At 50.1% G+C, this 13896-nt stretch overlaps 1 protein-coding gene across 8 annotated transcripts in view; it reads left to right on the top strand.

The window, feature by feature from the left end:
• Nucleotides 1–13896, top strand: part of sema3d (sema domain, immunoglobulin domain (Ig), short basic domain, secreted, (semaphorin) 3D) — a 357672-nt gene that overhangs the window by 286481 nt on the left and 57295 nt on the right. For 7 of the 8 annotated variants that reach the window (XM_059654813.1, XM_059654812.1, XM_059654809.1 and 4 more), the window contains 3 exons: nt 1568–1656; nt 5160–5201; nt 5330–5487. In XM_059654813.1, coding sequence (XP_059510796.1) covers nt 1568–1656; nt 5160–5201; nt 5330–5487 — 289 coding nt within the window. The remainder of the gene's footprint in view (nt 1–1567; nt 1657–5159; nt 5202–5329; nt 5488–13896) is intronic. The other variant, XM_059654816.1, reaches the window with a different exon arrangement.

Raw genomic sequence — 13896 nt, 5'->3', positions numbered from 1 at the left:
TGCAAGTGAGCACTTTTTAAAAAGAGAGGTGTAAAAGTATGGGTTGACATGAAGATTGAATGTTTCGTTCCTGGAGGCACAAAGAGTTTCTTTAAGATTTGTCTTCCCATTTTCAATGTAAATGGATCAATTTTCCATTTGAGAGATTGGCTCTTTCTATCCAATATCAGTTATTAATAATAATCATTTGAACATGGTTTATCTGAGGCCCCCAGCTTGAGATTAGACTGTTTAACTCTGTATTAATTACTTCCGTATTGGTATCCTGAGTTTGCTTCATTTCGGGGAGAAAACCTGCCGAAAGCTGTCTGGTGCTAAGATCAGAAAATAAATACACTCCAGTACGTAAAACATCCGAAAGTGTTCACACAATGGGTTTCTTCATGGACTGTAGTGACTGTTTATATAATTAAAGTCTGGATTGGTGCCTATAATTCACCTGCATCGTCAGGGTGTTCTTTCCTTCAGATAATTAGCAGAGAGAAAGGGAGTTTAGCCAAGAATGAGCGCTGCTAAGCATCAAGGGAGTGAATAAACTGAGAAGCAGGCACCCAGCTCCAACGGGACCTCCTCCCTACTGAAGGCAGGATGAGTCAGGAGCTGGAACAGAGCCTGTTGTTGGCCCATTGTAATTCCCCCACAGGTGACTGTGGTGCAGGAATAGGTTTTAATTACGAGACTTATGTTGTTATGTCGGGATAATAATTACAGGTGTGGTCTGGTTTTTAACCAGCCTTTGCAATGATGTTAGTTAATGGACTAAGTAGCTCTGCCAAATATGCCAGCTAAAAACCTTTCAGCCTTGCAGGTTTTGTGTTAATATTTTAAAGTAATCCCCACTCTGTTCTCAGGATGTCAATGACATGAGGTAAATTCAGTGATAATGGGAACTGCAGATGCTGGAGAATCCAAGATAATAAAGTGTGGGGCTGGATGAACACAGCAGGCCAAGCAGCATCAGAGGACCAAAAAGCTGACGTTTTGGGCCTAGACCCTTCATCAGAAAAGCTTTTCTGATAAAAAGTCTAGGCCCGAAACGTCAGCTTTTGTGCTCCTAAGATGCTGCTTGGCCTGCTGTGTTCATCCAGCCCCACACTTTGTTAACATGAGTTAAATTGCCTGTATTTCTCATCCATAGTTATGCTGATGAGGTGACAGAGTGACCAAGATTGGTAGCTAATGTCCTCAGACAGTGAGAGTGATGGGTAGGGCAGCACAGGGTATCTGAATTACGTCAGAGTTACTAACCAAAGCAGATTTTATATTGAGAAAAAAAAACAAAGAATTGCAGATGCTGGAAATCAGAAACAAAAACAGAAATTGCTGGAGAAACTCAATGGGTCTGGCAGGATCGGTGGGACCCTTCTTACATTGTCATTCTGAAGTTGTGAAGAAGGACCGCTGGACCCGAAATGTTTTATCTCTGGATTCTGTTCACAGATGTTGCCAAACCTGCTGAGTTTTCCCATCAATTTCAGATTGCACGTTGCTTCATTTTCTAGAGGAAAGGTTTTTTTCAAATCTTGTTTATTTTTAATGTATGTGTTTATGCCTATATTCCCCTCAGATATTGGAACAGTTTTAAAGGTGGTGAGTGTCACAAAAGAAAACTGGGTTACAGAAGAGCTTGTTCTGGAGGAACTTCAAGTATTTAAGGTACAGAAACTGTTTTGAAAATCAAACTTTAAAACGTGTACTTTCACGTTCTAATTATACCCACTGTCTTTGTGATGGAAACACAACAGTCACACAGTATAGAAGACTGTCTCCGTATCATCAGTACCACCCTTTATTATGAATTTCTCATGCATGGTGGAGACATCTTGGATTAAATGCAGCAGATAATTCTAGTGATTTATGCAGTTTCATTTTTAAAAATTCAGTTGGAAGGTGACAGTATAACTTTGGAAATAGTTCTTAATCAGACTCTGGAGGGCAATGCTCTTAAAGCTAATAGCAAAATGATTCCTCTTTGTGCACAGGCTACCTACACTGTGAAACCTCATTTAAAAAGAGGCAAACAGACCTTTATAAGCTTACCCAACACGTTTTAAACTTTGAGTATTGAAGCATTTCATTCTAAATTCTCAACATATAAAAAAAAAGTAATGGTTCAGTCCAGAGTACAGTACATGCTGGAAAACAGAATTAGTTTCTGACTGGGAGTCACACAATCAGCTGATGAAATCGGTTGCTCCAGTGTATCTCTACATTAGGATTCTTACAGTAGTGATCAGTAATAATACAGGGAGATGATATACATTGGAAAGGCCTCCCACTGATTACCGTTATCTTTCCTTAGCTGGTATGTTGCTTTTGTTGGGGTCCGCCTTTGCTGATGAAAAAATTCAAAAGTCTTCAAGAAAGAAATTTACATTACAGCAGAAAGTTTGGCTGACTTTACATTAACTGGCACAAAAGAAAAGAAATTGAATTTTTCCAATTATAAGCTCCTCACTGTTGGCTTCAAACACTTGATAGCATCTGCGCATGATGCAATAATTTAACAGGTAATCATCAATTAACTTGTGCTTCTGTCCCCAAAAATTGGTAATATAGGTAAAATGAAGCATGGGTTCCTAACACAATCAGTGTTTAAAGCCAGAGTTAGATTCCTTCAACCATTTTCTCACTCACAGAAATCAATGCACAAGTTCAAATGCATTAATGTACATTTGCAGCACAATACATTGCTGGAGCAAATTAAATTGCTGAATGTAACAGAAACACATTATCGATTCACATTTCTGAATTCACAGACTTTGATGTGTCTCTATCTCCTTTCCAAGAATTCCAAGTTTTATCAGCACTGACTGGATTTTGATCTGGGATGTAACTGTGATATGCAACGCATGACATAAAACAAGAAATGCTAATGCAACTTGAAGAAACGGGCCCTACAAATAAAAAAAATCAAGAAAAATGACATTAAATTGAGTCAATCCTAAATGAGTACTATCTGTATTTCATTTAAAGATTGATAAAAAAGTTATAATTTAAGGATTATAATGAACATACGGGCATGATTGATGATGAAAGCAGGATATTGCACTATTCCACCAATACGGCAGAGGCTCGAGGAGTGTACTCTTGCTGTACAGTCTCACTACTCCAGGGGTCAGTATACAGATATAATTATCTTACGCAGTTTTGACCAATCTATGCTTTGTGTGTATTAAACTTAAAACAAAAAAGATTCATCATCCAGTTTCATTAAAAACACAATATTACTGACCCATTAGAAAACCAAACTTATACATCTCATTAGAAAACTAGCAAATGTACAGACTTTGTAATATGAAAGCATAAATGTTTAATCCTCCAAATAATCCAGAAATCACACATGGGACATGCAAAGAGAAAATAAGACACTTAATTATTTTCAACAAAGACTAAAAACATGACTAATGGTTAATAGGCCTTTGTTCTTGAAAGCAAATATGATTAGGACTATATTAAGCAGATGTTCACCTGCACATCTGCCAATGTGGTATGCTGTATCCACTGTACCCGGTGTGGCTTCCTCTACTTTGGGGAAACCAAGCGGAGGCTTGGGGACCGCTTTGCAGAACACCTCCGCTCGGTTCGCAATAGACAACTGCACCTCCCAGTCGCGAACCATTTTAACTCCCCCTCCCATTCTTTAGATGACATGTCCATCATGGGCCTCCTGCAGTGCCACAATGATGCCACCCGAAGGTTGCAAGAACAGCAACTCATATTCCGCTTGGGAACCCTGCAGCCCAATGGTATCAATGTGGACTTCACAAGCTTCAAAATCTCCCCTTCCCCCACTGCATCCCAAAACCAGCCCAGTTCTTCCCCTCCCCCCACTGCATCCCAAAACCAGCCCAGCCTGTCTCCGCTCCGTAACCTGTTCTTCCTCTCACCCATCCCTTCCTCCCACCTCAAGCTGCACCTCCATTTCCTACCTACCACCTCATCCCACCTCCTTGACCTGTCGTCTTCCCTGGACTGACCTATCCCCTCCCTACCTCCTCACCTGTATTCTCCTCTCTACCTATCTTCTTTTCTCTCCATCTTCGGTCCGCCTCCCCCTCTCTCCCTATTTATTCCAGTTCCCTCTCCCCATCTCCCTCTCTGATGAAGGGTCCAGGCCCGAAACATCAGCTTTTGTGCTCCTGAGATGCTGCTTGGCCTGCTGTGTTCATCCAGCTTCACGCTTTGTTATCTATGATTAGGACTGAGGTGGACAGGAGACTTTTGATTTGACGTTTAGACTCATAAAGGCAGATGTTATTGAACACATGCAGTTATCCTGGGGACTTTTGCAGAAGCAGTCATTCAGAAAATATCAAGGAACACTTCCTGAACCAGGTGTCCAGCTTACCACACTTGATCCATGCTGTGTCTTTTTCCAGAAACTGGATAGCTGAGCTGGGCAACTTATTTTTTTCCAGCAGGTGTTCTTCTCAACTACTCCAAACAATTTCCAAAGCAGAAATGGAACCTAATAGTTGTGATCCCAGGCAGGAAGTCTCCAGTAAACAAACAGTTATCACATGACATGTGACTGCCAAGAAATGGCCTCCGGACTTCTTGATAAAGAAAATATCACTATCCACAGTCCTCCAAATACAAGTACACATAAATTATTATGCAGAAAATCTTTATAATGCACTTTGTACCTGGTCATGGTTTAGCTGCTGAGATCTGTCAGTGTTTTTCAGATCCCTCAGTCCATCTAGTGAGACCCTGTTCTGGGGGCCTTGATTCATGAAATCTACCCAACCATCTTTTGTACGTGGGTCCAGAATAAAGTGGGATTGTGATCAATGTTGAGCCTCTGACTTTGTGAGTCTGGGTGCTGCCAGATTAATTTAATCATTCAGACAAAATACAGTGTGGAACCAGAGGAACACAGCAGACCAGGCAGCATCAGAGGAGCAGAAGAGTTGATGTTTCGGACCTAGATTGTTCATCAGGACTGGTGTTGATGAAGAGTCTAGGCCTGGAACATTGACTTTCCTGTTCCTCTGATGCTGCCTGGTCTGCTGTGTTCCTCCAGCTCTGCACTGTATCGACTCTGACTCCAGCATCTACAGTTCTTGCTGTCACTTTGATCATTTATTGTTAAAATCGGCAACTAGCTAAATTTAAAATATGTAACATCTGAAATTTCTTCCTTATTTTTGCAGGCACCTTCTCCAATCTTAAACATGGCGATATCTTCAAAACAGGTACATTTTTAAAGCGTTTACATTAATTTATGTTTATTGAAATTGTGTAATTCCTGTCCAGAGGAAAATGTAAAATAAGACTCTCGGGAAACAGCAGTTGATTCTTTTCTTCCACTGTTTAATGACAGCAGCAATTATACATTGGCTCACGAGATGGTCTGGTCCAGCTCTGGCTGCATCGATGTGACATCTATGGCAAGGCTTGCACTGAATGCTGTTTAGCCAGAGACCCCTACTGTGCCTGGGATGGCAGCTCATGTTCCCGTTATGCGCCAGCATCAAAAAGGTGGGTTGTGGCTAGCTGCATTCAGCTGGTTATGATTATGAAGAAACAGAAGTCTCTGCTTTCATATTTCTTGAATTATAGATTGCTGGAGGCTGTTTACATTTCTTCTTAAAGTTGCATTGCTTGAGAAAAGGCCAAAAATAACTCAATTACTTTACAGAAAAATTCCATCATATTATACTTGTGTAGCGTGCAACCAGACTCTTATCGCGCTCCAAGTTCTCTTGAAGTGATTTACCAGGAGATCATTTTCTGTTGTGGTAATCATTCAATCTCTCTCCTTCTGGTCCCTGACTTTGCAACCTCATTTCTTACAACATGTAAAGGGATACCAGTTTAAGACTGAGGTGAGGAGGAATTTCTTCTCTCAGGGAGTTGTGAGACTTTGGAACTCCTTGCCACAGAGAGCTGCAACGGGGTGGGGGTGTTGGGGAGGGCAGAGTACTGGTGTATATTTATTGCTGAGATTGATAGATTCATAATAAGTTGAGGAATTGGGGGTTATGGGGAAAAATGCACTAAAGCTGACATGAGGAATGTTAGATGATCCCATTGAACAGCAGAACAAGCTCCAGGGGCCATCTTATGGTCTACATGCTGCAAAGTCATACTGTCTCCGCATTGTTCAGCCCTTTGCAAAAGTTATACTCTCTTATTTCCTGGTTACCAACAGTTGTTCAGTGCCAAGACTGGGGTGTATAGCCCAAATTGAAGGGGATTCACCAATGCACAGATTGTGAACAGACTGTGAGATGCACCACTCCTGAGATTTATCCCTTTCATGTAAACATACTCTCAGTGAACAGAGATTTCGAGATAGCAAACACTGGAAGATTAGAGATAACACTTCAGCAAAAGCTACCAGACCAGTCGAGTTACTCCAGCAGTCTCTGTTTCTTTCAGATGTCCAGCATGTAGCATTTTGCTTTTCTTTCGAGACAGCAAATAGGAGAGAGAAATCCAGGAATCTAGACCGTGAATTAGGCACTCTGTGACAAAATCATGTACCTCAACAGACAGCAAAGATCAAATATGATGCAGCCACATTCGCTGAACTTCATTGAAATGACAATGATCAGTGCTAAACACACTGTACAATGTTGTAAATGAATGAATGTTCTGCAGGCACATATGTGAGCCCTTCTGACAGGGTACAACTCAATGATCACCTTCAAATTTGTTCAACTTGAGGGCTCAGCTCAGTAGGCCTGCTTCAATGTGTTGATTTTGAGGACACGTGATTCCTGATTGAGCATATCAACATTAGCTGGAATGATTTTAAAGTAAAGAAAATGAATTTTCCTTTGGCCAAGATTGGGATCTCCTCCTGAGATTAGTTGTCTGTTGTGCAGCAGGATTGATTTTTCTGTTTTGTTAAAGTCAGTGTAAAGGACAGTCAGGTGGCGAATAACATGACCAAACTAGAAACTGCCTCCAATAGTTTACTCCACAAATATGTTTCCAGTTCAGGAGTGGGACATGTCACTGAGTTTAATTCACTTTCATTGACTGAACTGCCAGGGACTTTGGTTTCAAGGTAAGTGTGGCTACATCAGGAGCTGACTGATGACCACTCCAGTGCTCTGCACCATAGCCCAGGGAAATCTAGATTCACCAGATAGTGAACTCCCATCAGCAATCATAGCCGCTTGAGCAATTGTCCAAGGATAACCCAAGTACTGTAAAAACAACTTGCATTAATATTAAACCTTTTAAAAAAAAACAAAGTTACCTAAGCAGTATTATCAAACAACATTTTATACTGAACTAATGGAGGCAGGGTTTGTTCAGGTGATCAGCCATGAAGTGAAGGGTGATGGAAGTGTCAGAACGGGCAAGAGAGAGCCAAACAGCAGCAGAGAGGTTTAGCTGAAGGAATTTCTGAGTCTTGACCTATCTAGCTGATGATAAGGCTGAAAATAATGAAGCAAAGAAACCAGGGATGTACTGGAGAGTACTGACCTCAGGAAGTTGTAGAGACGTTTGAAGTTAATGAGAAAGGCAGGAGGGATGAGATCATGGACAGATTTGGAAGTAAGGATGAGAAGTGTTGTATAAATGAATGGGTGTGAAAAGGTTAATGTTCATTTTATATAGGCTCAACTGATTCTACAAACAGTCTGTTGATCAAGAAAGGAAATCTACTCTAGCTGTGAGAGAGAGCAGGTGTATCTGCAACGCTTCCCTAAAGTCTTGTTAATTATGCATGACTATGTCATACAATAAACATGGCCATGCAATAAACCTTGTTATGAAAGAGCAATGTCCCTTCTGTAGATACTGCACAGGAGTGTGTCCTCCTCCACGAGTCACAATATAGGCCCAAGACAAATCAGGATTGGTGGCAACAAACTACCTCAAAAAACTCTTACCCACCGCCACCACTGTTAGAGATGGCAAATGCTGCAAAATCCCAGTATTTACCATCGGGGAAAATACCACAGGAATTCATCCCCTTAGAGATATCAGTCACAGTACTAGACTTACCACAATACAGTCAGTGATCTCAGTGAAGGACAACTGTTAGGGAACAGGCCTGAGCTCGTGCCTCATCGCAGATACCAGCCTTGTCTAAGGATTTTGGTATTGAGTAATGTTACTGTTTAAATATGTTCTACATTGAAGTTGTTGTTACCAACTCTAGTTTTAGTCTGGAATACTGCAGTGTGCAGGAGCAGGTCACACTGAGCTCAGGGACTAGGAATTATTACTTTTAGCCAGCTGGACCTTGATGCTTTGGTGTGAACATAACCAAACTTTAACATAAAAATTGTACAAAGTCCTTTGAGGGCTCTCGAAGTATTCAGCACTGTTTAACTGTGGATTTTTAGAGCAGTTACACTGATGGAAGCAGAAAACCCAACTTCCTTTCAAAAGCAAGTGGATAAATATTTGAAAATGTGTGTCTAGAAGTTGAGGAATCAGGAGAATGTAAACGTGTTTTTCGGACAGCTAGCCTGAATCCCCTGCTCAGTGGCGATGATGGTCAGTTTGCCAAAACTCCCAAGATTCTCCAGAGTCAACACTGCGATGTATTTCCTTCAAGATCCTCCCAATCCAGCTATCGCAGCAATGCACAATACACTGTCCTTCAGGGAACTGAAACCAAGCTGGGGAAGCTGCCACTTTTACTGCACTTGCCATTATACAATATGTTTAAGGGCCCAGTCTTTGTATGCTAGTGAGTGGAAAGGTCAGTGGGACACTAGGCAAAAGAGTAAATGGATAGAAGCACAGGGTGGGTGAGGGGCGCAGGGTGGGTGAGGGGCGTAGGGTGTGTGAGGGACGCAGGGTGTGTGAGGGGGACAGGGTGGGTGAAGGGGACAGGGTGGGTGAGGGGCGCAGGGTGTGTGAGGGGGACAGGATGGGTGAAGGGGACAGGGTGGGTGAGGGGCGCAGGGTGTGTGAAGGGGACAGGGTGGGTGAGGGGCGCAGGGTGTGTGAGGGGCACAGGGTGGGTGAGGGGCGCAGGGTGTGTGAAGGGGACAGGGTGGGTGAGGGGCGCAGGGTGGGTGAAGGGGACAGGGTGGGTGAGGGGCACAGGGTGTGTGAAGGGGACAGGGTGGGTGACGGGCGCAGGGTGTGTGAAGGGGACAGGGTGGGTGAAGGGGACAGGGTGGGTGAGGAGCGCAGGGTGTGTGAAGGGGACAGGGTGGGTGAGGGGCGCAGGGTGTGTGAGGGGCACAGGGTGGGTGAGGGGCGCAGGGTATGTGAAGGGGACAGGGTGTGTGAAGGGGACAGGGTGGGTGAGGGGCACAGGGTGTGTGAAGGGGACAGGGTGGGTGAGGGGCGCAGGGTGGGTGAAGGGGACAGGGTGGGTGAGGGGCACAGGGTGTGTGAAGGGAACAGGGTGGGTGAGGGGCGCAGGGTGTGTGAAGGGGACAGGGTGGGTGAAGGGGACAGGGTGGGTGAGGAGCGCAGGGTGTGTGAAGGCGACAGGGTGGGTGAGGGGCGCAGGGTGTGTGAGGGGCACAGGGTGGGTGAGGGGCGCAGGGTATGTGAAGGGGACAGGGTGTGTGAAGGGGACAGGGTGGGTGAAGGGCACAGGGTGTGTGAAGGGGACAGGGTGGGTGAGGGCCGCAGGGTGTGTGAAGGGGACAGGGTGGGTGAGGGGCGCAGGTTGTGTGAAGGGGACAGGGTGGGTGAGGGGCACAGGGTGTGTGAAGGGGACAGGGTGTGTGAAGGGGACAGGGTGTGTGAAGGGGACAGGGTGGGTGAGGGCCTCAGGGTGGGTGAAGGGGACAGGGTGGGTGAGGGGTGCAGGGTGTGTGAAGGGGACAGGGTGGGTGAGGGGCATGGGGTGGGTGAAGGGGACAGGGTGTGTGAAGGGGACAGGGTGGGTGAAGGGGACAGGGTGGGTGAGGGGCGCAGGGTGTGTGAAGGGGACAGGGTGGGTGAAGGGGACAGGGTGGGTGAGGGGCGCAGGGTGTGTGAAGGATCGCAGGATGGGTGAGGGGCACACAGTGTGTGAGGGGCGCAGAGTGTGTGAAGGGGACAGGGTGGGTGAGGGGTGCAGGGTGTGTGAAGGGGACAGGGTGGGTGAGGGGCGCAGGGTGGGCGAAGCGGACAGGGTGTGTGAAGGGACAGGGTGGGTGAAGGGGACAGGGTGGGTGTGGGGCGCAGAGTGTGTGAAGGATCGCAGGGTGGGTGAAGGGCACACAGTGTGTGAGGGGCGCAGGGTGGGTGAAGGGGACAGGGTGGTGAGGGGCGCAGGGTGTGTGAAGGGGACAGGGTGGGTGAAGGGGACAGGGTGGGTGAGGGGCGCAGGGTGGGCGAAGGGGACAGGGTGGGTGAGGGGCACAGTGTGTGTGAAGGGGACAGGGTGTGTGAAGGGGACAGGGTGGGTGAGGGCCTCAGGGTGTGTGAAGGGGACAGGGTGGGTGAGGGGTGCAGGGTGTGTGAAGGGGACAGGGTGTGTGAAGGGGACAGGGTGGGTGAAGGGGACAGGGTGGGTGAGGGGCGCAGGGTGGGTGAAGGGGACAGGGTGGTGAGGGGTGCAGGGTGTGTGAAGGGGACAGGGTGGGTGAAGGGGACAGGGTGGGTGAGGGGTGCAGGTTGTGTGAAGGGGACAGGGTGGGTGAGGGGCACAGGGTGTGTGAAGGGGACAGGGTGTGTGAAGGGGACAGGGTGGGTGAGGGCCTCAGGGTGGGTGAAGGGGACAGGGTGGGTGAGGGGTGCAGGGTGTGTGAAGGGGACAGGGTGGGTGAGGGGCGCAGGGTGTGTGAAGCGGACAGGGTGGGTGAAGGGGACAGGGTGGGTGAGGGGAACAGGGTGGGTGAAGGGGACAGGGTGGGTGAGGGGTGCAGGGTGTGTGAAGGGGACAGGGTGTGTGAAGGGGACAGGGTGGGTGAAGGGGACTGGGTGGGTGAAGGGGCGCAGGGTGGGTGAAGGGGACAGGGTGTGTGAAGTGGACAGGGTGGGTGAGGGGCACACAGTGTGTGAGGGGTGCAGGGTGGGTGAAGGGGACAGGGTGGGTGAGGGGTGCAGGGTGTGTGAAGGGGACAGGGTGGGTGAGGGGCACAGGGTGTGTGAAGGGGACAGGGTGGGTGAAGGGGCGCAGGGTGGGTGTAGGGGACAGGGTGTGTGAAGGGGACAGGGTGGGTGAAGGGGACAGGGTGGGTGAGGGGCGCAGGGTGTGTGAAGGGGACAGGGTGGGTGAAGGGGACAGGGTGGGTGAGGGGCGCAGGGTGGGTGAAGGGGACAGGGTCTGTGAGGGGTGCAGGGTGTGTGAAGGGGGCAGGATGGGTGAGGGGTGCAGGGTGTGTGAAGGGGGCAGGATGGGTGAGGGGCGCAGGGTGGGCGAAGCGGACAGGGTGTGTGAAGGGACAGGGTGGGTGAAGGGGACAGGGTGGGTGAGGGGCGCAGGGTGTGTGAAGGATCGCAGGGTGGGTGAAGGGCACACAGTGTGTGAGGGGCGCAGGGTGGGTGAAGGGGACAGGGTGGTGAGGGGCGCAGGGTGTGTGAAGGGGACAGGGTGGGTGAAGGGGACAGGGTGGGTGAGGGGCGCAGGGTGGGCGAAGGGGACAGGGTGGGTGAGGGGCACAGTGTGTGTGAAGGGGACAGGGTGTGTGAAGGGGACAGGGTGGGTGAGGGCCTCAGGGTGGGTGAAGGGGACAGGGTGGGTGAGGGGTGCAGGGTGTGTGAAGGGGACAGGGTGTGTGAAGGGGACAGGGTGGGTGAAGGGGACAGGGTGGGTGAGCGGCGCAGGGTGGGTGAAGGGGACAGGGTGGTGAGGGGTGCAGGGTGTGTGAAGGGGACAGGGTGGGTGAAGGGGACAGGGTGGGTGAGGGGTGCAGGTTGTGTGAAGGGGACAGGGTGGGTGAGGGGCACAGGGTGTGTGAAGGGGACAGGGTGTGTGAAGGGGACAGGGTGTGTGAAGGGGACAGGGTGGGTGAGGGCCTCAGGGTGGGTGAAGGGGACAGGGTGGGTGAGGGGTGCAGGGTGTGTGAAGGGGACAGGGTGGGTGAGGGGCACAGGGTGTGTGAAGGGGACAGGGTGGGTGAAGGGGCGCAGGGTGGGTGAAGGGGACAGGGTGGGTGAGGGGCGCAGGGTGTGTGAAGCGGACAGGGTGGGTGAAGGGGACAGGGTGGGTGAGGGGAACAGGTTGGGTGAAGGGGACAGGGTGGGTGAGGGGTGCAGGGTGTGTGAAGGGGACAGGGTGTGTGAAGGGGACAGGGTGGGTGAAGGGGACTGGGTGGGTGAAGGGGCGCAGGGTGGGTGAAGGGGACAGGGTGTGTGAAGTGGACAGGGTGGGTGAGGGGCACACAGTGTGTGAGGGGTGCAGGGTGGGTGAAGGGGACAGGGTGGGTGAGGGGTGCAGGGTGTGTGAAGGGGACAGGGTGGGTGAAGGGGACAGGGTGGGTGAGGGGTGCAGGTTGTGTGAAGGGGACAGGGTGGGTGAGGGGCACAGGGTGTGTGAAGGGGACAGGGTGTGTGAAGGGGACAGGGTGTGTGAAGGGGACAGGGTGGGTGAGGGCCTCAGGGTGGGTGAAGGGGACAGGGTGGGTGAGGGGTGCAGGGTGTGTGAAGGGGACAGGGTGGGTGAGGGGCACAGGGTGTGTGAAGGGGACAGGGTGGGTGAAGGGGCGCAGGGTGGGTGAAGGGGACAGGGTGGGTGAGGGGCGCAGGGTGTGTGAAGCGGACAGGGTGGGTGAAGGGGACAGGGTGGGTGAGGGGAACAGGGTGGGTGAAAGGGACAGGGTGGGTGAGGGGTGCAGGGTGTGTGAAGGGGACAGGGTGTGTGAAGGGGACAGGGTGGGTGAAGGGGACTGGGTGGGTGAAGGGGCGCAGGGTGGGTGAAGGGGACAGGGTGTGTGAAGTGGACAGGGTGGGTGAGGGGCACACAGTGTGTGAGGGGTGCAGGGTGGGTGAAGGGGACAGGGTGGGTGAGGGGTGCAGGGTGTGTGAAGGGGACAGGGTGGGTGAGGGGCACAGGGTGTGTGAAGTGGACAGGGTGGGTGAAGGGGCGCAGGGTGGGTGAAGGGGACAGGGTGTGTGAAGGGGACAGGGTGGGTGAAGGGGACAGGGTGGGTGAGGGGCGCAGGGTGTGTGAAGGGGACAGGGTGGGTGAAGGGGACAGGGTGGGTGAGGGGCGCAGGGTGGGTGAAGGGGACAGGGTCTGTGAGGGGTGCAGGGTGTGTGAAGGGGGCAGGATGGGTGAGGGGTGCAGGGTGGGTGAGGGGCACACGGTGGGTGAGGGGCGCATGGTGGGTGAAGGGGACAGGGTGGGTGAGGTGACAGGATGAGTACGGGGGCAATTGGGAGTGTGGATTGGTGTTCGTTGAAACAGGGATGGGGCTTATCATGAGATTGGACAAGTGTTCACACTGGGGATAGTTGGGTTGTTAGCTTAGGCTGAGGTATTAGCCAGCCCGGGTCAAGGGGTTGGCTTCAGGGGAGGGGCTCACTGGGTGATCAGGCAGCTGGTCAGGCTATGGGGCATTAGAGTGGTCAGTGCAGTATTGGAGTGGTCAGGCCGGGGGTATTGGAGTGGTCAGGGGTGTATTGGAATATTCAATGGAATATTGGAGCTGTTAGCGGGGTATTCAATGTGTGCCAGGTTTGTAGCCATGTCCATTTGGGGGGTAGTCAGTTTGGCAGAGGGGCAGATTTGTGAGAGGCATAGTCGGTTCAGGGCCTAGTTGTGTCAAGGCAGGGTGTTAATCAGTTTGGATCAGTGTGGTAATTAGGTCAGGGACACGATCAGGTTGGGTGAGGAGCGGTATCAAGGGGAGATGGCTAGTTTGGTAGGATGTGGTGGGAGGAGTGACTGGGGAGTTGGTATTGCAGTTAGTCTAAGTTTTAAACTGTCTCATATTTTCTTGGATAACGTTTTGTATAGGTCTTGTGGGTCTGTCTGAAGTATCCAACAGTAACACAGGATCAGAGACAGGATCAGTTGCTCTGGGC

This window comes from Stegostoma tigrinum, chromosome 25, assembly GCF_030684315.1.
Source record: "Stegostoma tigrinum isolate sSteTig4 chromosome 25, sSteTig4.hap1, whole genome shotgun sequence".
Taxonomy (NCBI): domain Eukaryota; kingdom Metazoa; phylum Chordata; class Chondrichthyes; order Orectolobiformes; family Stegostomatidae; genus Stegostoma; species Stegostoma tigrinum.
Note: the sequence above shows the minus strand (reverse complement) of the source record. Positions and strands in the feature narration are given on the sequence as shown.